This window comes from Ambystoma mexicanum, chromosome 13 (assembly GCF_040938575.1).
Source record: "Ambystoma mexicanum isolate Mex_15411 chromosome 13, UKY_AmexF1_1, whole genome shotgun sequence".
Classification (NCBI taxonomy): domain Eukaryota; kingdom Metazoa; phylum Chordata; class Amphibia; order Caudata; family Ambystomatidae; genus Ambystoma; species Ambystoma mexicanum.
In genome coordinates, this window is record NC_090938.1 from 817,160,627 (window position 1) to 817,186,962 (window position 26,336).

Genomic DNA, 26,336 nt, shown 5'->3' on the forward strand with positions numbered 1-26,336 from the left:
GCAGAAGAGGCTATCGGAATGCAGATCCTGATGGATGTGAACATAGGAGGGACAAAGGACGTAATTGTTGCCGAACGAGACAAGCTTAGATCAAAGATTGCACAGTGTAAACTATTTCCAACAAGATCCATGAAACCAGATAATCCACATGGTCCAAGGTACTATGAAGGGAAGTGGGTTTGGTGCAACCGCGAAGGAGTATGCTGTTACATGCACTGGTCATTCGACGACCACACAAACTATTATGGACACCTTGGAGGAATAACGAAGATATGGCAGCCCAGAGCAAAAGGACTGTCATAAAAGGATGTGGTTGACGGGTCGACCAGACGGGGGACTGAATAGGGATGGGGAAGTTTACCCCCTCCTCCCCTTACTATAAAATACATGACACAGAAAAAGGGCAGGAAACATCGCAATCGCCCATACTATTTCGGACCGATTCCCAGTGCTACTATGGTTGACAAGTATGTTGAGAGGTACACCCTCAGCCAGCCCTACAGCCAGGTGTGGTACAAATCTAGCCCAGAGTTGACAAGAAGCCCCAGGCTGCAATTAAAGAAACCTCCATTGACCTTATTGATTAAAATGCCAAATAAGCCATGTTGCTGATGCCGATAGACACCATGACTTCTCCAGCATGGGGTATGGCATGGATTCACATGCTCATGAATACTCCCTGTCGTCAGGCTCGTTTTTGATCTGTCTTTCTTAGTAGTAACCAATCACTGGTCTCTGGGTCATACTGCCCCCAGCCAATGACTGCCCTCTCCCTAAGCCCCGCCCCTGGCAGCCATCCTCAGATTTTTACCGCACGTTCAAGTGTTGGGAGTCCTCGTGCTATAGATCTCGAGCTTTTACTGTGTTTTGCGTTTTGCGTTTTTTCAAGGAGTTTTATCTCATTTTTTCAGTCAATCGAGCATCAAGCTACACCGTTTCTACTTCCGATCAACGGGGACCCGTTTCGGAATTTTCTACGCCCCTCAAGGGCGACGTTTTCGTCGAGTTACGCTTTTTGGAGGATTCCAGAAGATCTGAGGCCTACCTCGTGGACATGGCCCAGGACAAGGGAAGCTCGACACCCGGATCCAAGCTGTTCAGGAACTGCCCTGGATGCGGATTACACAATGTTTTCAAGGAGGATGAGCATTTGAGATGTCTCTACTGCCTTCACGAAGACAAGACGCACATGGAAAAGGACTGTGCGTTTTGCAAGAATCTGTCAGAACGAACAATGAGGGATCGTCGGACCCGCCTCGCCAGCTGGCTGGAGAAGCGCCCAGCAGGTGAGAAGAAGAAGAAGTCCGAGTGGTCATCTAAGTCCTGTGAGGGCGCCCCGGCGACGGGGGCCCAACAGAAGGCAAAGCACCATGAGTCCGCGGGCACCGGGAGCGTCGAAGGGTCAGGCTCCTTGGCTGCCAGGCAGTGCGCACTTTCACTGACGCCATCAACCACGAGCCAACACTCTGGCTCGGGAAAGAGAAAATCCGAGAACCCGGCTAAGCTTCTGGAGATGCCCCGGTCGATCTCAAAGGGATCAGCCCAGGGGGAGCGAGGCGGTGACCCCTCCCCCAAGCTGAAGGCCTCAAGCCCGCCCAAGGTGGTGAAGGCCTTGATTCACCTGGTGAAGACCTCTATTGAGGGAGTCACGGCGGCCCTGGCGAAGCCTGTGGAGGCTAACCCAGTGGAGGCGAACTCGGGGCCCAGAGTTTCCCTGCTGCCACGGAGGGAATCCTATTTTCAGCCCATCGATAAGACCCCCGTGAAGACCCCGGTGGAAAAAGAGGGGGGTGGCCATCACAGACACAGATACAGCCTCTGAGGAGGAGCTGGTTGAAGTTGTGAAGGGCCTCAACAAGAGGTTCGAGGAGGTCCGGTCCCATGGGGGGAACCCCGAGGAGGCAGATGAAGAGAGCGACGGTGGCGCCGACACGACTCCCGTGGAGGAGGAGCAACCATTGCGCCCGTCGCAGCCGGTGCCCGAGCCTCAGGACAACTCAGTGGCCATTTTGATGGCAATCCAAACCTTATGCACAGAGATAAGGACGAGGTTGCCCCTCACCCCAATGGACGACCCAACAGAACCGGGCCCGTCGGGAAGCCCTCCGAACAAGCGGAGGAGAGTTCATCCCCCCAGCCTTTCCAGACCTCGCGGCCCGCTCAGCCTTCATCTCCTTCCTCTGGTGCTAGGGATGACACGGGAACGGATATGGCCACGATGTGGATGAATGACGATGGTGGTGACGACGGGATGGGCCTTCCATCGCCACTCCCTCGGGCCTCCCCTCCAGACGAAATTGGCTCCTTCCACACCATAATTGCCAGGGCATCCAAGCTTTTTCAGCTCTGCCCTGAGGAACAGAAGAAGGAAGGTTTCCTCTATCAGCGGCGCGAGGCCAAGAGGAAGATGGTCTTCGCGGTACCATTGATTGACAACATCTGGGAGGAGGGACTTGCTCTCCTGAAGAACCCGTCCACGACGCCTGCCAAGAGGGGCCGATACGAGAAGAAGTACCGGGTCCCGATTCCACCCCTTTTTGCCTTAGGGCAATGCCGACCCCGGATTCGGTCGTCTCGGCGGCAGCCAAGAAGAAGGCGGCGGGGTGTCATCCTCAACTTCGACCTCCCCACCTGACGACGAGGGGAAGAAGCTGGACGCCATGGGACGACGAGTCATCTCGGCTGCGGCGACGACAATAAAGGCGGCCAACGCCTTAGAGATTGTGGCCCGCTACGACAGGGAGCTGTGGTACAAGATCGATCCCCTGCTGGACTTCCTGCCGGACGGCATGAGGTCGGAGGCCCTGGAGATCCTACAGGAAGGTGAGGTGGCGTCAGACCACGCCATAACGGTGGCCACGGATATCGCTGACACCGGATTCTGCCAGTTGGGAATCGGTGTTTGCCTTCGACGGCAGGGATGGTTCAAGGCAACTGATTTCCGCCAGGACGTGCAAACCCGAGTGTTGGACATGCCCTTTGACGAGAACAACCTGTTTGGGAAAACAGTCGATGAGTCACTTCAGGCCATCAAGACCCACACAGAGATGGCTCGGGCCTTGGGAGTGTTGCAGTAACGACGACCGCCCTTTCGGAACGCAGGAGGCAGACAGGGTGCCTCCAAGGGATCCGGCGGCGGCTCCTCGACGTACCGCCAGGCGGCCCGCTCCTCGTCGCAGGAGGCCTAGAGAGGACGCAGCAAGTCAGGAGGCCCTCGTCGTCACCAAGGTGGTCAAGGTGGTCAAGGTGGCAAGGCCGCCTCCAAGCAGGACTGAACCGGCCGTAGCTTCGGGCCCCCACCTGAGCACCCCGGTGGGAGGCCGGCTGGCGAAGTTCGTCAGCGTGTGGGAGTCCATCTCCACCGACCATTGGGTGCTGGATGCCCTGGCCTACGGGCACGCTCTCGAATTTCTAAAGAAGTTACCCCGCATTCCTCCTGTGGCCAGGAAGGAAAATCACATCCCTCAACTGCTCTTAGAAGTAAGGGCGATGCTCAAGAAAGGTGCCATCGAGCTCGTCCCGAAAAGGCTCTGGGTCTCCGGAGTATACTCAAGGTACTTCCTCATCAGAAAGAAGACCTGCAGCGGTTAAACAAGTACATCAAGGCGCAAAAGTTCAGGATGGTCACCCTCCAGCACGTGCTGGGACAGCTGGAGGAGGGCGACTTCCTATGGTCGCAGAACTTGGAGCATGCTTACTTCAACATCCCCATTCTAAAAGGACACCGAAAGTTTCTCAGATTCGTAGTCCAGGGGCGGCACTACCAATTCAAGGCCCTGCCATTCGGGCTGACGTCGGCTCCCAGGGTGTTTACCAAGTGCCTTGCACCAGTGGTGGCACGAGTGCGCTTGCGGGGGATCCACGTCTACCCCTACCTGGACGATTGGCTCATCCGTCAAGAGAACTCGCCGTCGAACACACAGCGGAGACCGTCCAACTTCTCACAGACCTGGGATTCACCATCAACTACTCGAAATCCCACCTGGTCCCGTCGCAGGTCGCACTGTTTCTGAGAGCCAAGCGCGATACAGTGGCACGATTGGCCTCGCTGTCGGAGCAAAGGACGAAGGCCATCTTGGGCAAGGTGCAGCACCTGCTGGCCACGGACGGGGCCAGGGTGAGATCCATCAAGTCCCTGATCAGAATGATGTCCTCATGCATCTACCTGGTGCGCCTGTGCAGGCTACGGATGCGTCCTCTACAAGAGTTCCTCGATGCCCGTTGGATACAAGCGACGGGCAGCTTCGAAGACAGGATCCCGCTCAACGAGGCTTTTCCGCCAAGCGATCCAATGGTGGGGCACCCACGCACATCTCGCGGCGGGCAAGGACTTTCAGACCACGGTTCATCAGGAGACGGTGACGACGGACGCCTCCCTGGAGGGATGGGGAGCGCACATTGGAGATCTGCATGCGAGAGGCCTTTGGCTCCTGGAGGAGAAGTCACTCCACATCAACATCCTGGAGCTCCGAGCAGTGTTCTGGGCCCTCAAGTCGTTTCTCCCGTCCCTCAAGGGCAAGGTGGTGAGGATCTTCACCGACAACACCACCACTATGTTCTACATCTGGAAGCAGGGAGGCACCAGATCCCCAACCCTGTCCAAGGAGGCCCAGGATCTGTGGCACTGGGCCGTCGCCCAGGGGATAGTTCTGGTGCCCTTCCACCTAGCAGGAATAAAGAACATCCTTGCTGACTCACTCAGCAGGGAGCTGCCCTCGTGCCACGAGTGGGAGCTCCGTCAGGATCAAGTGGATCGACCTTTCCAACGATGGGGCAAACCCCAGATCGACCTGTTTGTGACGGCGACGAACTCCAAGTGCCAGAGGTTCGACAGCAGGTTTCCCCAGCCGAGGAGCATGGGCGATGCTTTCTCGTTCCCCTGGGACGGCCTGTTCCTGTATGCGTTCCCTCCGTTGCCCTTGCTGCTCCGACTCATCAACCAACTCAAGAGGTCCCGGTGCAGGATGATCCTCGTCGCACTGGCGTGGCCGAGACAGATCTGGTTCCTGGATCTTCTGGACTTGTCAGCGTCCCCCCCAGTCAGACTGTCGACGGACGCAGATCTTCTCTCCAGAGAAAGAGGCGCCATCCTCCATCACGACCCAGAGTCGCTGAACTTGCAGGCCTGGCTCCTGCAGCACTACAGTTTGGAGGGTACGATATCCCGGCGGACTGCAAGGAGGTGCTTGCAAAGGCCTGGGCGTCCTCAAATCTAAAGTGCTATGGACACAAGTGGAAGAGGTTCTCTGTCTGGTGCCGTGCACAGAAGATTAACCCTCTGCGAATTACAGCCCCTCAAGTGCTGCCGTACCTGCTGTCGCTGGCCAAGGCGGGGCTAGCTGTCACAACCCTCACCCAAAACCCCCTCTGGCAAACCCATTGGCCAGGTGGAGTCAGGACTCGGGCCTCTAGAGCCTGGCATCCTCTTCAAAAGCCCTCATGTGGCCAGTCCTGGCGCCTATGGCGCCAGGCTCATATACCATGAACAACAATGTACTTGGGAACTACTTTATTATATTGTCAGCCAACATGGAGGCATCTACATAGCTTAGTTCCTAAGAACCAAGCTATGCGGTCTAGTGTTTTGGGTGTTGCAGGCCTGGAACTACTTTCCCTGGTAGTACTTTACCTGGGCTATATAAACCACACCTTGACTGCAGAACATGCTTCGTGTTACTTTGCAGCTTGCAACGTGACTCTCACCGTGTCCAGCTATTCCCTCGAACCTCGGAGAAGCAGAACCTGCAAGGGGACAAAAGGAACATCATTAGCAGCAGCATCTTACCTGCAGTCTTCATATTTAAACACTTGCAGCAACTGAGAACAGCTTCCTCGAATCTGCACGCCTCCCGGACAGAACGACCTGAAAGAGGAAGATAGAGGCAAGAGACATTTACAAATTACGAACTGCTCAAAAGGCTTACCTGGCTGGTCGCCTCTCGGCTGGCACCACTCCGGACATTCCACTTGTGCTGAAGAACACTGCGACCTACAAGGAAGGTAAACACAGGTTAGCAAAAAGCAAGACTTCGCAGCGCTGCGCATAGCGCTTACTTACCGCATCATAGCGCTCTTAATGCGCCATCATTTACCAGCGAGGCTCAACCAAGCCAGTTCGCCGCGCTGAAGCTCCGCATACTAAGGGAGAAAAAAGAGACATTTTAAACAAAGAAAGGCATGCAGGATAGCAACAATCTAAAGAACAGCAATAAGACCTACCTGAACAATATCAAACGGGCCGGCGTCAGTGAAGTAACTGGACCGCACTCGCCCATGAAAGACAACGTGCCCCTGCAAAGAAGGCAGGACGGAGAGCACGCCTAATTCTACCACAGGGCGCCAAAGGGACTGAAAGCATACAGGGGTGGAGGGAGGATACTTACCCCAGTCGGTCAGTCTTGAACACAGTCCTCCTGTATTTTCAGGCAGAACCTTCCCCGCAGACCACAACAGGGCAAAGCTGAGAAGCATACCAGCGAGTAACCCAGCTGGGTGGCGTCCCTGTGGATACCAGGTGAGCGTAACAGAACACAAAGCCTACCATAATAAATCCACCTGGGCGCCATGGAGACATCAGAAATGGACCAATTGGCCCAATTACTAAGAGAGCTTCGTGCTGAGGTTCATTCTGCCCGACAAGGGACTAATGCCCTCCGGAGAGACCTAATAGTGACCAAAGAACACACTGAAGAGATTACCAGGCAATACTTGCAATCACAGGCAGGACAGACGCCTCTAACTGGAAGCAATCCAACGATGCTAAACCCCGCCATACCACCCACTCCAGTACAGATCACATTACCTGGAACAGTGCCCCTGGCACCACCAGAAAAGTTCTCAGGCAACCCACGGAAGTATGCAGCATTCATCAATCAGTGACGCCTTCATTTTCTTTGTAGGCCTGGAGCATTTCCAAACGACCAAGCTCGGGTAGCTTTTGTCTTATCATACCTGAGTGGTAGTGCAGCAGATTAGTCGGTGCCGTTGGTAACCCATGACGATCCTCTATTACATGACTTTGGGGGGGTTCCAGAGAGAAATGGAAAAACGTTTTGCTCGCCATACCCAGGAACAAGCAGTAGACAATGAACTCTTGTCCCTCCGACAGGGGAATCAGGACTTGTTTACGTACATTTCTCCCTTCAACAGACTGGTTGCCGAAGCTAGGTGGCCAGAAAACAAAAGAACCACGTTATTCCATCGAGGCTTACGAGGCGAATTAAAGGACGTCTTAGCCCAGGTGGTTGATCCACCCAGAGACTGTGCAGAATTCATAAATCTGGTCATGCAGCTAGACCACCGGTTGCAGGACTGAAAGGCAGACCGGTCTAAGATGGACCCTCGGACTGTGTATGTTCGACCAAGGAAAAACACACCCCGTGTACCTGAAAATGCTGTAGAACCCATGCAGGTTGGAGGGATACGGCCTCCATTAACAAAACAAGAGCGGGACAAAAGAAGACAACAACAGCTTTGTTTGTATTGTGGGAAACCAGGACATTTCCTGAAGGACTGTCCAGTAAAACCCCCAAGTAGAACAGTCGGGGCCACAGAGAAGGATGAAACTAAGGAATCGGGAAACTATCAAGCTCAACAAATGTAGAGGTCAGTTTGTCGAGTGAGAAGAAAGAGTTGCTGACCTTGCACTTTGCAATACCAGTTATCTTAATTAACCACCAACAGTCGTCAAGAATGCATGCCGTTGAAGCATATATCGATAGCGGAGCAGTTGGAAATTATGTTGATCAAGAACTGGCAGCAGAGATGGGGCTTCCTTTGTGTTCTAAGCCAACTATGGACAAGGTAACCACCGTGGATGGGACAGAAATCGCTTCCGGACCAGTAACCCAGTGCACAGCCAGGGTAACTTTGCTGTGTCTGGACGGACATCGGGAGTCTATTTCATTCGATGTCATCAAGGCACCTTAGTTCAAGCTAATACTAGGGATGCCATGGTTGGTTGCTCACAACCCTTTGATAGACTGGCGAGCACGAAAATGAACCTTCCCCGGTGACTGCTCCCCTGCCTGCTATTACCAAGAGGAGAAACCCGACGTCTGTATCCCCATGACTCCCGGAGCGACAGTATCAACCCTGGGAGCAACTAATACCTTGCCAAGTGAATACCCTGATTTCCAGGATGTTTTCCGAAAGGACCAAGCCAATACATTGCCGCCGCACAGGCCCTATGACTGTCAGATCGACCTTGTTCCTGGTGCACAAGTCCCTTGCAGCAGGATCTACGCTCTCACAGAACCAGAAAACCTTCATTTGAAATCCTATTTAGACCAGTACCTTGCAAACTGATTTATCCGTCCTTCGAAATCCCCCGCAGCCAGTCCTTTGTTCTTCATACCAAAAAAGGAAGGAGACTTGAGAACCTGTATTGACTACCACGCATTGAACCAGATCACTGTGAAGAACCACTAGCCCTTGCCACTTATCCCTGAGATGCTAGACCAAGTTAAAGATGCCCAGATGTATACCAAATTGGACCTTTGAGTAGCGTACAACCTGGCCCGAGTCAGAAAAGGAGATGAATGGAAAACCACCTTCCGTACTAAGTACGGCTTGTTTGAATATCAAGTCATGCCCTTCGAGTTATGCAACGCTCCTGCGGCATTCCAATGTTTCATGAATGACGTCTTAAGGGAGTTAATTGATGTGTGCGCCTTAGTGTACATAGACGACATCTTAGTATATTCAGCCTCGGAACAAGATCATGTCAGGCATGTTCGTTCAGTCCTCACCAAGCTCCGTCAACATTGCTTGTTTGCAAAGCTTGAAAAATGCTTTTTTCACGTCACCGAAGTCTAATTTCTTCGTTTTATCCTTACTCCAGGAGGCATCAGAATGGACGTGCACAAGGTAGAGCCATTCTGAAATGGCCTTCTGTAAAGTAGTGAGCCAGAGACAAGAAGTTAAGTTACCCAATAGTATTTTATTCTTACAGCTCACCAGCGGTTAAATGGTTGTGCACCCGGACTTCTACTTATCCAATTAACTTCAATTAGAGTTCATAGCGACAAAAACCAAAATAAAGGGTCTTCCAGGTTGCTCAAAATACAAAACTCAAGGATTGCAATATTGCCTGTCCACAAATGAATACAGTTCAAAATATGGAGAACACAGGAATGGCAGCCTTTCTTTCTTCAAAACAGCAATATTCTGACTCGAGCGTTTACTCAACACTTCCGGATGGTTCAGAGCCTTTCTCTTCAAGCTCTGCGGCCGGTGCTCGGAGCCAGTCGTTCCACCCTGACCTTGGCTGGACTTCAGTAAATCACCAAAACTTTCCTTTTTCCGCCGTTGGGACTCAGTCGTCTTCATATACTGTGCAGTCGGATTTGACTACAGGTCCAGTACGGTACACTCCGGTGAGTTCTCATTTTCTCTCTAATACGCCCACCGATATGGGGTACTGTCCTCGTACCATTCCGAGTCCACTCTGTCAGCCTCCTTCCACTCCTGCAAAACGAGAGCCACGTTGAGCTGTTTTCTGATACTTTTAACCCCGGTGAGTCTCCTCTCCAGTAATTAGCATTAGGCGTTCCTCGCCCTGGGCTCCTTACACCTGAGGTTAATTCCCCTCTTCCCAGCTTCACCTTCAGGGAGTTAGCTTTGCATTTAACCCCCGCCTGCCGGGAACCCCCATTATATGGAAACGTGGTTTTTTGTCTTCCTTGTCTGATTTCTATTCCCATTTTCTGGCTTTTGTTTTGATTATGTATCCGTTGGGGCATTCTGGGATATGTAGTTTGTGTCTTTTCTCTTGTGTCTTCTATTTGTGTTGTCCGGTGTGATAGTTGATTGGTGGGGCATTCTGGGAAATGTAGTCTGGGCTTTTACTTGTTCCCGCGTGTCTCTTAAACTTGTCATTATCTGGTCTGGTGTGATCATAGACTCATCCCCCTCCCTCTTGTTTTGTTCTGTATTGGCCGCTATTGGTTCCTCATCACATACTCCCCCCAAAGACTCATGCCGTTCGGGCATGTCAATGACTCTGGATAGATAGTCTGCCACGAATTGATATCTTCCAGGTTTGTGAACTGTTATGAAGTGGTATGGTTGTAAAGTCAAAAACCACCGTAGGACTCTATGGTTGGAGTCTTTCTGTGTTGCCAACCACTTCAGGGGAGCATGATCAGTAAAGAGGGTGAACCGCCTTCCCAGTAGGTAATACCTTAGTGTCTCTACTGCCCACTTAATTGCTAGGCATTCTTTTTCCAGAGTAGAGTACGGGATCTCATGTGGAAGTAGTTTCCTGCTGATGAAAGCTATAGGACATAGGTCTTGTTCGGTACCCTCTGAGAGTACTGCTCCCAATCCACATCCTGAGGCATCTGTCTGCAAATAGAACTCTTTGGCAAAGTTAGGACAATGTAGAATGGGTTTGGAGGAAATCATTTGTATTAACGTTTGAAAATCCTGTTTTGCCTCAGTGGAGATTTGTAGAGGACGGTTTGTTTTCAGAGCGTCTGTAAGGGGGGCTGCTATGGTTGAGAAATGAGGCAGGAACCTCCTGTAGTACCCCACAAACCATAGAAAGGCTCGAATTTCTTTTCTTGTTTCCGGAATTCTCAACTTTTGGATGGCTTGAATTTTGTCTGTCTATCAATGGGGTTACGATACCACCTCCAACTTCATACCCCAGATATTTTGTGGTTTGGGCAGCCAGTTTTGATTTTTTTGGGTTGATATGTAAACCAACCTCTTTTAACGCCTGTATTACTTGGGTTAAATGTAATAAATGTTCATTCCAAGTTTTACTGAAAATTATAATGTCGTCTAGATATGCAGCCGCATATCGTTCATGTGGTCTAAGTATTTTATCCATTAGTGCCTGGAAAGTAGCTGGAGCCCCATGTAGCCCAAATGGCAAAACCGTGAATTGGAACAGGCCTTGGGGCGTGGCAAAAGCTGTTTTCTCCTGGTCAGCCATTTCGAGGGGAATCTGCCAATATCCTTTTGTCAAGTCTAGGGTACTCAGGTATGTGGCTGAACCCAGTCTTTCTATGAGCTCATCAATTCTGGGCATTGGATACGCTTCATACCTCGAAATGGCATTCAGCTGTCCTCGTACCATTCCGAGTCCACTCTGTCAGCCTCCTTCCATTCCTGCAAAACGAGAGCCATGTTGAGCTGTTTTCTGATGCTTTTAACCCCGGCGAGTCTCCTCCCCAGTAATTAGCTCTGGGCTCCTTACACCTGAGGCTAATTCCCCTCTTCCCAGCTTCAACTTCACGGAGTTAGCTTTGCATTTAACCCCCGCCTGCCCGGAACCCCCATTATATGGAAACGTGGTTTTTGTCTTCCTTGTCTGATTTCTATTCCCATTTTCTGGCTTTTGTTTTGATTATGTATCAGTTGGGGCATTCTGGGATATGTAGTTTGTGTCTTTTCTCTTGTGTCTCTTATATTTGTGTTGTCCGGTGTGATAGTTGATTGGTGGGGCATTCTAGGACATTCTGGGACATGTGGTCTGGGCTTTTACTTGTTCCTGCGTGTCTCTTAAACTTGTCATTATCTGGTCTGATGTGATCATAGACTCATCCCCCTCCCTCTTGTTTTGTTCCGTATTGGCCGCTATTGGTTCCTCATCACACCTTCACCAATGTCTATGAAAGGGGTACAGAGCATGCTGGGCTTTGCGAACTCCTACCGCCAGTTCATCCCAGACTTCTCTCAGGTTGTGCACCCAATCACAGTACTATTACGAAAAAACAATAAACAGTTTGCTTGGACCGAAGAAGCAGAAGAATCCTTTCAGGAACTTAAACGAAGGTTTACCTCCGCTCAAATCCTGAGGCATCCTCGTCCAGACCTCCCTTATGTCGTTGAAACTAATGCGTCCAGTCTCGCAATGGGGGCTGTCCTTTCACAGAGAGACCCGGAAACCGGCCACCTACATCCTGTGGCCTTCTCGTCGAAAATGTTCTCACCTCCAGAGATTAATTATGCCATCACGGACAAGGAACTCCTGGCTATCAAATCCGCCTTTAAAGCCTAGAGGCACTACCTTCTGGGGGCCAGACACACCATTATAGTCATCACAGACCACCGAAACCTGCAATATCTCAAAACAGCCAAGGCCCAGTCCTCGCGCCAATTACGGTGGGCCCTTTTCTTCGCCGAATATGATTATGTAATCACATTTCGAACAGGAGTCAGAAACGGAAAGGCGGATGCCTTATCTCGCATGGGCATAGATGAAATAGTATATACAACTCCAGACCCAGTACCTATTATACCTGAAGACAAAGTCTTGGGTACCACGACAGCCTTAACACAAGCAGAACTATGAAAAGAAATCCAACGGACAATGAATCCTGATGCCTACCTCACATGGCAAACTCAAAGAGAACAATATACCATCAAGGACCACCTAACCTTTTATAGGGATCACCTATATGTACCCAAGAAGGAATTACAACAGCATATTATTTCAAACTATCACGATTCACTGATCGAAGGGCATTCTGGGATCGCGAAAACCCTAGCTAAAGTGAAAGAACTTTTGGTGGCCTACCTGGTGTAAGGACATCATTCAGTATATTCAGTCCTGCGGTGTCTGCGCACAAAATAAATCACAGAAACAAAAACCATCTGGTCTCCTACAACCATTGGACCTTCCTCCAGTTCCATGGCACACTCTTTCCCTTGACTTCATCACTGATCTACCTCCAAGCCAAGGGTTCAACACCATCCTTGTAGTTGTGGACTTATTCTCGAAGATGGCCCATTTTATTCCTCTCAAAGGCCTCCCAGATGCAGCCACTTTAGCAAAAGCGTTCCTGGAGGGCGTGGTTAAGCTACATGGCTTCCCTTCGGTTCTGGTCCCTGATCGAGGCAGCCAGTTTGTTTCCAACTTCTGGAAAAAATGATGTGCAATGGCGCAGATCGACATTCGGCTATCTACCAGTCACCATCCCCAAAAGGACGGCCAAACCGAGAGAACCAATCAGACACTCTAGGTGGGTTTTCAAGAGGTTCTTTCAACTCAGTGTTAACTGAAGGTGGGGTCACAACGGTGACCTGGTTAATGGTATTACACCATATTGATACTAGGACAGATGTTTTTAAGTTTCTGGGAACTAGTTGAACCACTTCCACGACATGTGGTTTTTCAAGAGGCTCTATCACCTTAGCAGCACCTAAAGGTGGGGTCACAGGAGTGACCTCTAGCTTTGTGGGCCTTGGGGCTTTGTCCCTATTTGAAGTTATGGGTGCTATACCCAAGTGCCCTTCAGAGTGGCAGTTAATGCCTTTTATCTATAAGGAGGGGTCTCCTAAGGGGACCTCTCTTACTTCAAGGTCAATAGCCTCAGCCTTTTTACAAGGGGGCTCAGCTGAGTCTAAGACCACAGCTTCTCTGCTATACTCAGTATTGACAGATTTCTTAAGGGATGAGGAGACAGCACTTTTTGACCTACCTCTATTATCAGAGTCCCTTAAAAGGTTTAGATATGGAGAAGCTTTCTTCTTATATCTATCTATGAGAGCTGTTTTTACCCTATCACAGTTACCTCTTTCTACTTCATGTAAATCCAAGAGCACTTGGTAGTCTCTCTTGGGAAGTCTAAAAAGAATCCAGGGTATTCTATCACTCTCACACAGACCAAACCTTTTACAAGTGAGGTCAAAAGTTTTCAGCCATACAACAATGTCAAACTTCATATCATACTGACTCACCAATTCTGGGAACCTGGAAGCTGCAGACACAGGAGACCTGGTAAAAGAAGAGGGGTGCAGAAAACTGTCTTCTACAGACCTGTTATACTTTTTCTCATATTCCCACATCTTCATATTGTGTTCCCACAGGAATTGTCTTATATTCAGTTCCTTAGATATCTCAGAGCACATGGTAGGCAGTAAGGTAGAGGCAAGAGAAGGAGAGGGGGGTGAACAAACATCCTCCTCATCAGAACCCTCATATTCCTCCTCTGAGGAGTTTGGACAGCTGTCTGAACCCTCATCATCCTCACTCCCAGCAATATTGTAAGAAGTGGGCACAGGTTCACTGAAACCATGCATATGGTCCCATAACCTTTGTAATAATTCAAGCTTACTTCCTTCACAATTGAGGCCCTTCTCTATACACATTGTGACCACATTTTCCATTGCAGCATAAGAGTAGTCCTCAGGCCTAAAGCAGGCCATGGTGTTGGTTCTTGTGTTAAATACAATAAGTACACTTTACCTTGGCTAAAGCAAAGCTACTGGATGGTTTCCTTTGGACACAAAGTATATCAATAGTCAATGTAATGCACGCCACCTTTATCCCAGCGCATGCCAACAGTGTTAGGACAGTTTTTCTGAAGTCCAACTAAGGGCTTCTTCAAAACCATTCAACTGAGACAGTACAAGACTCCACTCTTAGTATAAGACAGTACCACCTAAGTACATGGTAGCGTAGGCAGAGCAGCCAGGCATATTTTAGGAGGGAGAGAGGGCAGTGGACACAGTACAAGTGTAAATTGTAATACAAATGATCCAAAGAAACACTGTGTATTGTAAAAATAAAGGATGTATTTAAATACAGGTAGGCCCAGATAAATCTAGGGGTTAAGTAAGTACTAATGCATTATATGAAATCACAATATAACACAACACTATACTTGAAAGTACACAGACCCAAGTATAAACCTTATTTGGAACACCTAATAGTCAACACCTTGTTATACACATTTAGTATAGGTCAAGCCTATTCTTTGGGAGTAAAAGACCAATGGTTACTTTTAGATTACTTTTGGTAATACAAGGACAGTAGGCCCTTCCAGTTTTACAGTGACCCTTGGAACAAATCACATAAACAGTCAACTGGACAATATACTTTTGGTGAATAGTGAAACACTTATTCTAGGTGCAGCAAAAACCTATAACTACTTTTGTCATAACACACAGTATACCAGGTGAGTAAAACCTAAGGATGTAATATACAATTACAGATGCTTTGGAAATCAGGGGACCCCAGATTGAGGTAAGCAAACACTCTGGTAACTTGTTTTGGATGGCACACAGCTAACACAAGGTAAGTAAAAACCACATACTTTAACTTCACAATGAAGGGGAAAGTAAAACCCAATGTCACACTTTACTGAATAGTTATTCTAGGTAGGCAACAACCTAATGTAGACTTATTAAGGACAGGCTAGCAGCAAGTCAGGGGAAGCAAGACCCAGTTTGGGGACACTCATACAGTTATCCTAACAGGACTAACTTGGTGATACCAACAGTTGGAGGACACTCATACAATTACCCTACAGGAATAATCTGGTGAAACCAACACATTACTTTTGTAAAGAGGCACAACCTAATCACAGGTGAGTAAAATACAATCACATCTACTTTCTTTAAGACTGGTAAAACAGTGGCTAAGGAAGAAAAGATGTTAACCATACTTTTAAGAATAGTGCATCACACATTCAAGATCAGTAAGAACTCTTGTAACTGTTCACTCTGAGGATTACAGTTACCCCCCAACTCTTTACAAGTAAGTAAAACACTTGGTTTCTTTTCTAGGCAGAGGTGCCAATCCCTTCAAAGTATTTCCCTTAGAGCATGAGTGTTCTCAGTGCCAGAAGGGGAGTCACTAGGACTAGTGACCAACAGGCAATGTTAGAATAAGTTATTTAGTAGCAAAAGTCAGAGTTCCTTAGGAAAACTGGGCAAACAGGTGAGTACTTTACTTCTAGGGTTAGAAGAGGGTCCAGGGGCTTCACAGAAGACACCCCAGCAGGATTCTAGCAGTTGGACTGGGTGTGCTGGATGAGGGACCTCCCAATCACAGAAAACACCCCAGGACTACACAGAAATCCCAACAGGCTTAAGGTAAGTATATACCCAAGCCAACACAGTACCTCAGCAATAAAAAGGAGATTGCAGCAGGAGAACTTCAGGGACTGCAGACAAATACCCAGTCAGTGGATTCCTTGTCCTGGAGACTGAACACAAGACCTCAGAAGGTACTTTGCAGTAGGGATCGAGGAAGAAGGCTCTAGGCAAGATTTCTCTCACGGCTTAATGCGATTCTGCGGGTTTGGCGTCTTTTCAAGGAGCACAGAAGAAGACAGAAAATCACAGTTGAATTCTCGTCGTTTAAAAGGTCCAGCACTCTTGTGAGGGGACTTTTCGGACTCGATTTGTGTCTCTGGAGATACACCAGGAGGCTAGAGAAGTTTAAGCGAGATTCGGAATTCGGAAGACCGTGCACCGCACAGTGGCTGGAGGTCCTAGGGTATTGGGGTATTGTAAGAACGCAAGGTCACAGCAACCCGTGGGATGGCTCAAAATGCAGGTCTTCTTGAGTCTAGTGGGTCTCACTAGGCTCTGGGTTCGGGAGACCCCAGGTCAATCGGAAGGAAGGGCTGCAGCAGGCTCCGGTTACACAGCAGGCTCTCTGGTCGCTGGAAATCATTCCCGCCGCTTTTCCTTCGTCATCCTCTTTGGTTTTCTGTTCCAGTGGCCGACATGACTTCAGCTTCCAGGTTTCCAGTATTTATCAGGAACTGCAACACAACCTCTGCATTCCCTCCCCGCATTTTACAAGAAAGGGGCGTTTGGCTGTCCAATCAGGACAGCCAACCCCCCACTGGGATTTGGCCCAGTTGAAGGAAGGCCTAAGACAAAGGAGGGGAAAGTTTTGGACTCCTCCCCGACTTCCTGTGCTTACAGACTGACTGGAGCCTGGGCGGGGTGTCCAGGGGACTCCTGCCAAAGACAAAACTCAAACAAAGGAATTTCCCGCCCTGGATGTCAGGGTAAGGAAAAAGAAATGACAAGAATCACTAAAATGGCAGAAAAAGAGGACGGGCCATTTTGGTAAAATGAGCACCCATAGGTGCCTTTACTGCAGCTGTGATCACAGCCCGCGGTAAAGGTGCACCAAATTAGTAAAAGGTATCACTGCCACCAGCCATTGAAGGTAAGCTTGTCACTGTAACAGAATTGTTACAGTTTTAATGTGAAAGGGGATACATTCTATCTCCCCAGCACTCCACATAAGATGGGGGTGCTGGTTTCACAGAATAAAATGTAAAAGGGATCCAAAGATCCTTTCTACCCTTGGAAACTGTAGTTCACTCAAGGTTAGCACAAGAAAGTTAAAAGGGGAGGCCCTAGGGCAACCCAGCAACAACAGGCACTTATTGTTAAAAGTTGTTAAAGAGGATAACTTTAAAAAGACACTATGGAGAGTCTACAACTGACACCCATAAAAAAGAGTAAAATATTCTGATTGTGGGGAGAAAGGTACCCACTCACAGAGGTATTAATTAAAAATATCCCACTAGAAAAGCAATAAGTTCTGGAGTTGAACCAGGAAAGGAAGAATTACCAGCTCTATGGAAATCTTACCTAACAATTCACATGCAAACCCTCCCTCCTACCCCTCTGCGGCTCTTCACTTGGTCATACTGCCACTTTACTTGCTACCAAATCTGCGGATGGCTGCCAGGGGCGGGGCTTAGGGAGAGGGCATTCATTGGCTGGGGGCAGTATGACCCAGAGACCAGTTATTGGTTACTACTAAGAAAGACAGATCAGAAACGAAACTGATACTGATTTTTTCTTTACCGAGGATTCCCGGCCTGACGACGGGGAATATTCATGAGCATGTGAATCCATGCCAGACCCATGCTGGAGAACAGTTACGGGTAAGTAACTTGTTCCTTAGCAGCGTTAGACATGAAGCACACGTGCCACCCGCACTTTGGGACACAAACACGCACTCAAATAGACGAAGAACACAAGTGTACAGTTCTATAGTTCGAGGACAGATACATATACATACTGCCATTGATTTTATTATTTTGCCATTAGCTAGACGCAGCAACGCAGAAACCACAAGAAGCAAGAAATCCTGAACAGAGCTTGCAGATGCTGACACGTGAATAACCTTATGGAACCTGACAGAACCGAGTGTGACTAACCTATGGAGAATATAGAATGGCATAAACACTTTAGAAGCCGCATTATGGCTTAGGAAAACTACAGCAGGCCTCTCAACGAGGATCGAGCTGAGCTGAATTCAGGCTGAACAGAGGGACAGGACCCGCTGCCAAGGCCACAAGATACGGATAGCATTCCATTCCCTGAACGACAGTAACACCAGCTGCAATAAATGCAAAGAATTCCTCATAATTCAGAGCTGCACAGCTCCAAATCATGGTCTCAGAACACGTGACCCGGCCGACGCAGACAATGGACAGCAACCAGTGCAGGAAAGGGAGGCGGTCTCACTCCGCCAGACAGAGGACCGCAACAAAGATGTTACAATGTGAGACAAGTGTTGCACAGTGGTACACACAAATTACAATGCAGACACATAGTCCTTCTTATTACCTTGAAAAGGTACACCAAGAGCTGAGAACCTTTGCGGATTCCAGGCCTGGGGATGTCAGCTCTAGCCAATCACAGATTAGTATTCTAGGGGTGGGTAGCAACGGGCAAGACCCTCACACTGCAACATTGTTATAGTGACTCGGGGATGGGTCTGAGTGGGGGAGGTTCTGAGGTCGCTAACCAGTGGTCGAAGTGGTCGGGAGCGGTCGGGAGCAGGGCTCCTCTACTTCTTTTAATTAAGTTTTACCGTTCCTATACTTTTATTTTAAAAAGAAACCGTTCCGGAATGGTTTAGTTTTAAAATAAAAGTGTAGGAAGAGCTTGGAACTTGCACTTTCAGTGCACTGCACAGGACGTGTCCTTAAAGAGCAGACACATGTGTTTTGGGGTTTTTATTGTGCATGGGAGGGGGTGCTGCAATGGGATCTGTGGGGAGCAGTGCAGGCCTGTAGGGAACATAGTTCCACTACTTATTTTCGTACACTTCGACCACTGTCGCTAACAGTTCAGAGATTGGGGACATAGTGAGGGAGGGTCTGGAATCTGAGTGGGGGAGGTTCTGACATCGCTAACAATTCAGAGATTGGGGACATAGTGAGGGAGGGTCTGGAATCTGAGTGGGGGAGGTTCTGACATCGCTAACAATTCAGAGATTGGGGACATAGTGAGGGAGGGTCTGGAATCTGAGTGGGGGAGGTTCTGACGTCGCTAACAATTCATAGATTGGGGACATAGTGTGGGAGGGTCCGGAATCTGAGTGGGGGAGGTTTGTGACATCGCTAACAATTCAGAGATTGGGGACATAGTGAGGGAGGGTCTGGAATCTGAGTGGGGGAGGTTCTGACATCGCTAACATTTCAGAGATTGGGGACATAGTGAGGGAGGGTCTGGAATCTGAGTGGGGGAGGTTCTGACATTGCTAACAATTCAGAGATTGGGGACATAGTGAGGGAGGGTCTGGAATCTGAGTGGGGGAGGTTCTGAGGTCGCTAACAATTCAGAGATTGGGGACATAGTGAGGGAGGGTCTGGAATCTGAGTGGGGGAGGTTCTGAGGTCCCTCTCGGCCAGTAGAAAGGAGTCTGTCAGGACGGATGCTCTGTAGGAGCCACGACAGAGGTAGAGGTGCTGCATTAGTCTGACATGTAACAGTGATAGGAACAGTCTGTGTGTGGGGAGTTTCCTTCCGTAGCCCCGGAGTGTGCACCGAGAAAGCCTGCTCTCAGGTCTTAAGTTCTTGCAACCATAAAGGTCCAGCCTTTCAAGTAAGTGTGTGCGCTCTGGTGTCACGTTTGCTCCTTGAAACGGGCATCTTCTCTGCTAGGGACGTCATGAACTTGTCATCGCTGGCTTGTTGGTGATGCAGCAGGTCTTGGTAGCATTTTGGGGCACCTCTTGAGACTGTGCATTGCGGAGATCACACATTATATATGTTCTCTTCCATCACCGCCTCTTCCTGCAGCCATTCCACCAGCCAAGTATCACACACTCTCAGGATGAGCTGGATCTCAAACCTGCACCCCTCCCCGCCCACCATGGCTTGGGGTGCAATCAAAATGAGCCATGGCTTGATTTGGATCCTGCTCGAGGGAGCAAGAGGCCTTTGAGGGATTCCTGCTCCTACTGATGAACTCAGCAGAGTTGGCTCTGAGGGAGATTTGGGAGGTTGTGGACTCGGGTGCTTTCCTCCTGATCCTGGGAATTGCCCTTCAAAGAGGAATGTTCACTTGTGATGTCCATGGGCCCCTCTGTGAATTATCAACCCCTGACTGGGAAGTGGAAAGCAGTCTTTCTTCCACATAACTAACTGGTTCCGCTCCTGATTCCTGCAGACCATGGTGCACATGTACAGCCAGATGATCCTCTCGGTGGGAGCGGCCGAGAAGGTGTTCCACTACATGGACCGCATCCCAGAGGTCTCCACCGATGGCCGCTTGAAGCCGGACACCCTGCAGGGCCACGTCCAGTTCAAGAATGTGACATTTTCTTACCCAACCCGGGAGAACGTGCTGCAGGTGAGTGAGCGTGGAATGTGCATGACCCCCTTGTTAGTCTCCACTTCTGCATGAAGTTGTGTTTTAAACCAGGGCCCGCTTGGTGCAATTGGTGCCCGGTTACCCTGTGTTGTACTGTCTGTGGAATTGCCTGATGAATTCCCCTGGATGTCTGGGTTTTGTTTCACAATGCTCTGTGGAGTTGCATGGTGTATTCACTTTGATGACTTTGTTTTGCTAGACAATATTCAATGGAATTACCTATTGAATTCCCTCTGATGCCTTGGCTTTGTTTCTCGATGTTCCATGGAATTGCATGGTGAATAACTTGAGTTGCCTTGGCTTTGTCTCTCGATATTCACGGTGAATTCCTTGGGAGGCCTTGATTTTGTTTGTGTCCCATGGAATTGCATGGTGAATACCCTATGTTGCCTTTGGTTTGGCTCTCAATGTCTCATGGCATTGTATAGTAAATTTCCTGCAATGCCTTTGGGTTTGTCTCCCGATGTTGCATTGAATTGCATTGTGTATTCTTTGGTATGGAATTGCAAGGTGAATTCCCCACAACACCTTGGTTTCGTTGCATGATGTTCCATGGAATTGCATAGTAACTTGTCTGGAATGCCTTGGTCTTGTCTCCCACTGTTCCATGCCTTTGCAGGGTAACTTCATGCAATGCCTTTGGGGGTATCTCTTGATGGTTGGATTCCATTGTGTATTCCCTGTGATGCCTTGGGTTTAGTGCACAGTGTTCACCTTGGTTTCGTTGTATGATGTTCCATGGAATTGCATAGTAAATTGGAATGTCTGGTGGTGTTAAATGTTTCATAACTGGCATGGTGAATCCCTGCGAAGACACTTCCATCAATGCTCTGAAGCGCATGTATCGCATTACAAATCACAAATAAAAAAATGTATCTGTGATTATTATTTGTCTGCACACTCACATCATTTTGGTGGGGGGCCATCCTTGATGTGATTTGTTTGACTCTGTGTGTGCCCCCACTAGAATGTCTCTTTTGAGCTGAAGACTGGGAAGGTCACGGCCCTTGTGGGTCCCTCAGGAGGAGGGAAGACCACATGCGTGTCTCTTCTGCAGCGGTTCTACGAGCATCAAGATGGAGAGATCCTGTTGGACGGATGCCCGATTCACCAATACGAACATAAATACCTGCACTCCAAGGTAAAGCATTGGCCTTGTGCCACGGCCTAACTCTTTAAAATCTGCAAGGAGCTGGCCAGTCCATCTGCAGTTCCCACCTCTCCTGTTCCCTCCCAGGCCCTCTGCACAACTCTGGCTTCTCACTTCACCACTAAAACTCAGGACATCCTGCCTCTCTCTCCTCTGCCTCTCCTGCTCCCTCTCTCGGCCCCCCTCTGGCCGTCTCTCTCGCTCCACCTTTCTCCTCTTTCTCTCCGATAACACCAGGCAATGTTTCTAGACAAGTCCAATCTATGAAAATATTGTGCAAACAGGTGCTTCCCAGTTCCTCCAGAACCATCAAGGACCACATTGACACCCTTGCTCTAACCTTGGCCTATTTCTGCAATCTTTCTTTCGCTGCTGGATCCTTCCCCTCTCTCCTGGAGCAATCTCTTGTGCACCCCGTTCTTAAAAAGTCCTCTGACGATCCTACCTGTCCGGAAATCTATCTCCCGATCTCTATCACTCCTTTCCTGGGCAAACTCATAGAAAGGCTGGCCATCTCCCAGTTTACTCCGCACACTTAATCTATTGATTGTTTCCATGACCATCCATATGGCGTCAGAGCAGCCAGAGGCATGGAAACTGCTCTCCTGAACAACTGTGATGATCTGCTCACTATCCTTGATTCTAGCCTTCCTTCTTTCCTCATCCTCCTTGGCCTTTACTCTGCCTTTGACATAGTCAATCATGCCATCCTGATCAAACGACTCTGTGTGAGCGTGGGCATCACAGATCAGGCTCTGGATTGGTTGACCTCCTTCCATCTGGACCGACCCGACCCTCCTGTGTCCAACTTGGGTCCTTTCTCATCACCACCTCTCTCTCCACATGTGGTGTTCCCCAGGGCTCTATCCTCTCACCCTGGCTCTTCAATGTCTACTTGGCCCCTTTAGCCCACCTGATCTCTACCTTCTGCACTAACTTTCAGTGTTTTGCTGATGACACTCAGCTTTTTTTTCAGGCTCCCCTCAGCCTCCTCTTCTCTCTCACTCATTCCTGACTGTCTTTCCGCGATTCAGGATTGGTACGCAACCAATGATCTCTGCCTTAATGCCAGTAAGACAGAGATCCTTCTCATTGGGACCTCTGCTCCCGCTTTCCCTCTGTCACTCTGGCAGACCTCTTCCTTTGCCTTCTTTTGATGCCAAAAACCTTATAATCTTTGAATCCACTCTCTCCTTCTCCTCTTACGTCACAGACCTTGCCAAGAAGGCCACTACCAGCTGCACCTCCTCAGAGGTATTCTTCCTTTTTTCACTTTTTCACTTTCCCCCAGAAGCTCACTGTCTCCAGAGCTCTGGTTTTCGCTAGGCTGGACTACTGCTACCGCCTCTTTCTCAATCTGCCGTTCCTCTACACTCCGCCCTCTACAACTAATCCAGAACAGGACTGTGATACTTGTCCTTGGCCTCAAGCCCAGGGACCCTATCTCTCCAGGCCTGAAATATCTCCACTGGCTCCCCATGGCTGCAAAGATCAAGTTCAAGACCCTCTGCATCGTCCACAAGGCTTTCTGGGGCTGGGGCCGGCACTACATCCAACTCTCTCTTCCAAAAGCCTTCCTTTTCAAGCCCTTAGCTATCTCAAACTCTGAGGGTCAGACACTTCCGAAGACAGAGTGTGGGGGCAAGGGGTGTAGATCTCTCTCCTCTGCTGGTGCCTCCCTCTCAAATGGCGTCCCTGCCCCTCTCAAACTTGAGCCGGACAACCTGAAGTTCCGGAAGCAGCTCAAGAACTTCCTTCTCTCCTCTGCTTTCTCTCTCTCTTCCCCTGCTGACATAACTGTCTCCTGCGCCAACTGTTTGCTTGGCTATCGTCAGAGTCTCACTGGGTACAATGACCAGTCTCTCCTGCACTGCCTATGGGCCACTGTGCACTTAGGGGCTGTTACTGTTACCCACAGTCCCCTTCCTCCTCGCACTGACCCAGAGCCGGGCTGCCCTGGCTGCACTTACTCAGAGCAATGCTGCCCTGATTGCACTTCGCTTCCCTCTTCCTGGCACTTCACTCCTCTCCCTTCCCCCTGCACTATACATAGTCACACTTGCATGATCTGAATGTCACGCCTAGAAACACGTGTGTACAGACGGGTTATAAATTACTTATCATATCATCTCTTGGTGTAGAGGCCCTTTGAACAAGTTGCTGTTGTACTATTTACTGCTGTGAAACCACTCTTCCTTGACTTCCTACAAGAAATCGCTCCTTGCTCACACTACGGCTCGGCAGCCGGATACGTGTCTAAGTGTGCGGACCCGCTGATACCTTATTGTAAGTCTGCAGCTTCTACCAAACACATATTTAACTCACTGGCTTGGCATCACCTCGTGCCACCACACCCCTGCCCCTCTGACATGTCCACACTCATCAGTTCCAGAGGTAGCATTCTGCCTGTATCGTCACTCCAGACTAGCAGAGGCAGCATGCTGCCTGTATCCTCACTCCTGACTAGCAGAGGCAGCATGCTGCCTGTATCCTCACTCCTGACTAGCAGAGGCAGCATGCTGCCTGTACCCTCACTCCTGACTCGCAGAGGCAACATGCTGCCTGTATCCTCACTCCTGACTAGCAGAGGCAGCATGCTGCCTGTATCCTCACTCCTGACTAGCAGAGGTAGCATGCTGTCTGTATCCTCACTCCTGACTAGCAGAGGTAGCCTGTTGCCTTAATCCTCCCTCCTAACTAGCAGAGGTAGCCTGCTGCCTGTATCCTCTCTCCTGAGCAGCAGAGGTAGCATGCTGCCTGTATCCTCACTCCTGACTAGCAGAGGCAGCATGCTGCCTGTATCCTCACTCCTGACTAGCAGAGGCAGCATGCTGCCTGTACCCTCTCTCCTGACTCGCAGAGGCAGCCTGCTGCCTGTATCCTCACTCTTGACTAGCAGAGGTAGCCTGTTGCCTTAATCCTCCCTCCTAACTAGCAGAGGTAGCCTGCTGCCTGTATCCTCACTCCTGACTAGCAGAGGTAGCCTGTTGCCTTAATCCTCCCTCCTAACTAGCAGAGGTAGCCTGCTGCCTGTATCCTCACTCCTGACTAGCAGATGTAGCATGCTGCCTGTATCCTCTCTCCTGAGCAGCAGAGGTAGCATGCTGCCTGTATCCTCTCTCCTGAGCAGCAGAGGTAGCATGCTGCCTGTATCCTCTCCTGACCAGCAGAGGTAGCATGCTGCCTGTATCCTCACTCCTGACCAGCAGAGGTAGCATGCTGCCTGTATCTTCACTCCTGGACAGCAGAGGCAGCATGCTGCCTGTATCCTCACTCCTGACTAGCAGAGTCAGTATTCTGCCTGTATACTCACTCCTGACCAGCAGAGGTAGCATGCTGCCTGCATCCTCACTCCTGACTAGCAGAGGTAGCCTGCTGCCTGTATCCTCACTCCTGACTAGCAGAGGTAGCATGCTGTCTGTATCCTCACTCCTGACTAGCAGAGGCAACATGCTGCCTGTATCCTCACTCCTGACTAGCAGAGGTAGCTTGCTGCCTGTATCCTCACTCCTGACCAGCAGAGTCTGCATTCTACCTGTGTCCTCTCTCCTGACTAGCAGAGGTAGCCTGCTGCCTGTATCCTTACTCCTGACCAGCAGAGGCTGCATTCGGCCTGTGACCTCACTCCTGACTAGCAAAGGTATGATATTGATATGATATGATATTTTATTTATATCGCGCTCATACACAGGTGTTTCAGAGCGCGACCAGGCAAAGTGAGGGGAACAGTGGAGAGAACAAACACAACGATCTTACTAGGCCCAGTGACATTGAAAACGTGCAAGTGCATGGGGAAGGGAAAAAGGGGTAAAGTGCATGGGAGGGGGGAGAAATTGGAAAGTGCAGAAGCATAAGAGAGGACAAGATAAATAATAAGTAAATAAATAAATAAATACAGTGATCAGAAACAGTGGTAGTGCAAGCCTGTGCGGGCCAAGTGCAAGGTTAGTCAGATAGGGAGTATTTGATCAGTGCAGACGAAGAGTGGGGGGGCCTGTATGGGTACAGATACAGGCCCCAGTGCAAGGGGTGGCCAGGGGGCAGTGCAAGAGGGCGACAGGGTGAGCAGGTACCAGGGCCCGAAGGGCAGACGGTGTCCAGGTGCAGCATTGCTGAGAGAGAAAGCAGATCCGCAAGGGAGAAGAGATGGAAAGGCTGAGGCGAAGGGGAAGGTCTTGAGGAGCTTCCGGAACCGGAGATGGTTCTCCTCAAGTTTCAAGGTGGCAGGTAGGCAGTTGCAGAGGGAGGCCCCGCAGAAGACAAAGATCTACCACCAGCTTGTTTCTTTGAAAAACGACTGACCCAGAGGGAGTTGGAGGTAGAGGAGCGAAGGGCTCTAGAGGGGAGGTATTTACGGAGGGATAGTTGAAGGTAATTTGGACCCAGGCCCCAGAAAGCCTTGTGGACAATGCAAAGGGTTTTAAAATTAATCCTTGCAACCACAGGGAGCCAATGAAGGGATTTCAGAGCTGGAGAGATACGATCCCAGGGCTTGAGGCCAAGGACAAGTCTCGCAGTCCTGTTCTGGAATAGTTGTAAAGGGCGGAGAGTGGAGGCAGGTAGATTTAGAAAAGGACTGTTACAGTGATCCAACCTAGAGAGAATCAGAGCTTGGGAGACAAGGAGCTTCTGAGGGAAGGCGAGGAAAGGAAGAGTAGCTTTAAGGAGGTGAAGTAAGAAGTTAGACTTTTTTGGAGACATCCGAGATGTGTGCAGAGAAGGAAAATGTGGAGTCAAAGATGACCCCAAGGTTCTAAGCTTTGCTGGTAGGGGCAGGAGGAGGGCCAAGGGAGGCCGGCCAGAGAGTGA

The 26,336-nt window shown here is 49.6% G+C and overlaps 1 protein-coding gene across 5 annotated transcripts in view; it reads left to right on the forward strand.

Moving 5' to 3' along the window:
• Window positions 1-26,336, forward strand: part of LOC138522059 (antigen peptide transporter 2-like) — a 268,133-nt gene that overhangs the window by 162,657 nt on the left and 79,140 nt on the right. For all 5 annotated transcript variants that reach the window (XM_069635292.1, XM_069635296.1, XM_069635293.1 and 2 more), the window contains 2 exons: window positions 20,174-20,356; window positions 21,345-21,518. In XM_069635292.1, the coding sequence (XP_069491393.1) occupies window positions 20,174-20,356; window positions 21,345-21,518 (357 nt within the window). The remainder of the gene's footprint in view (window positions 1-20,173; window positions 20,357-21,344; window positions 21,519-26,336) is intronic.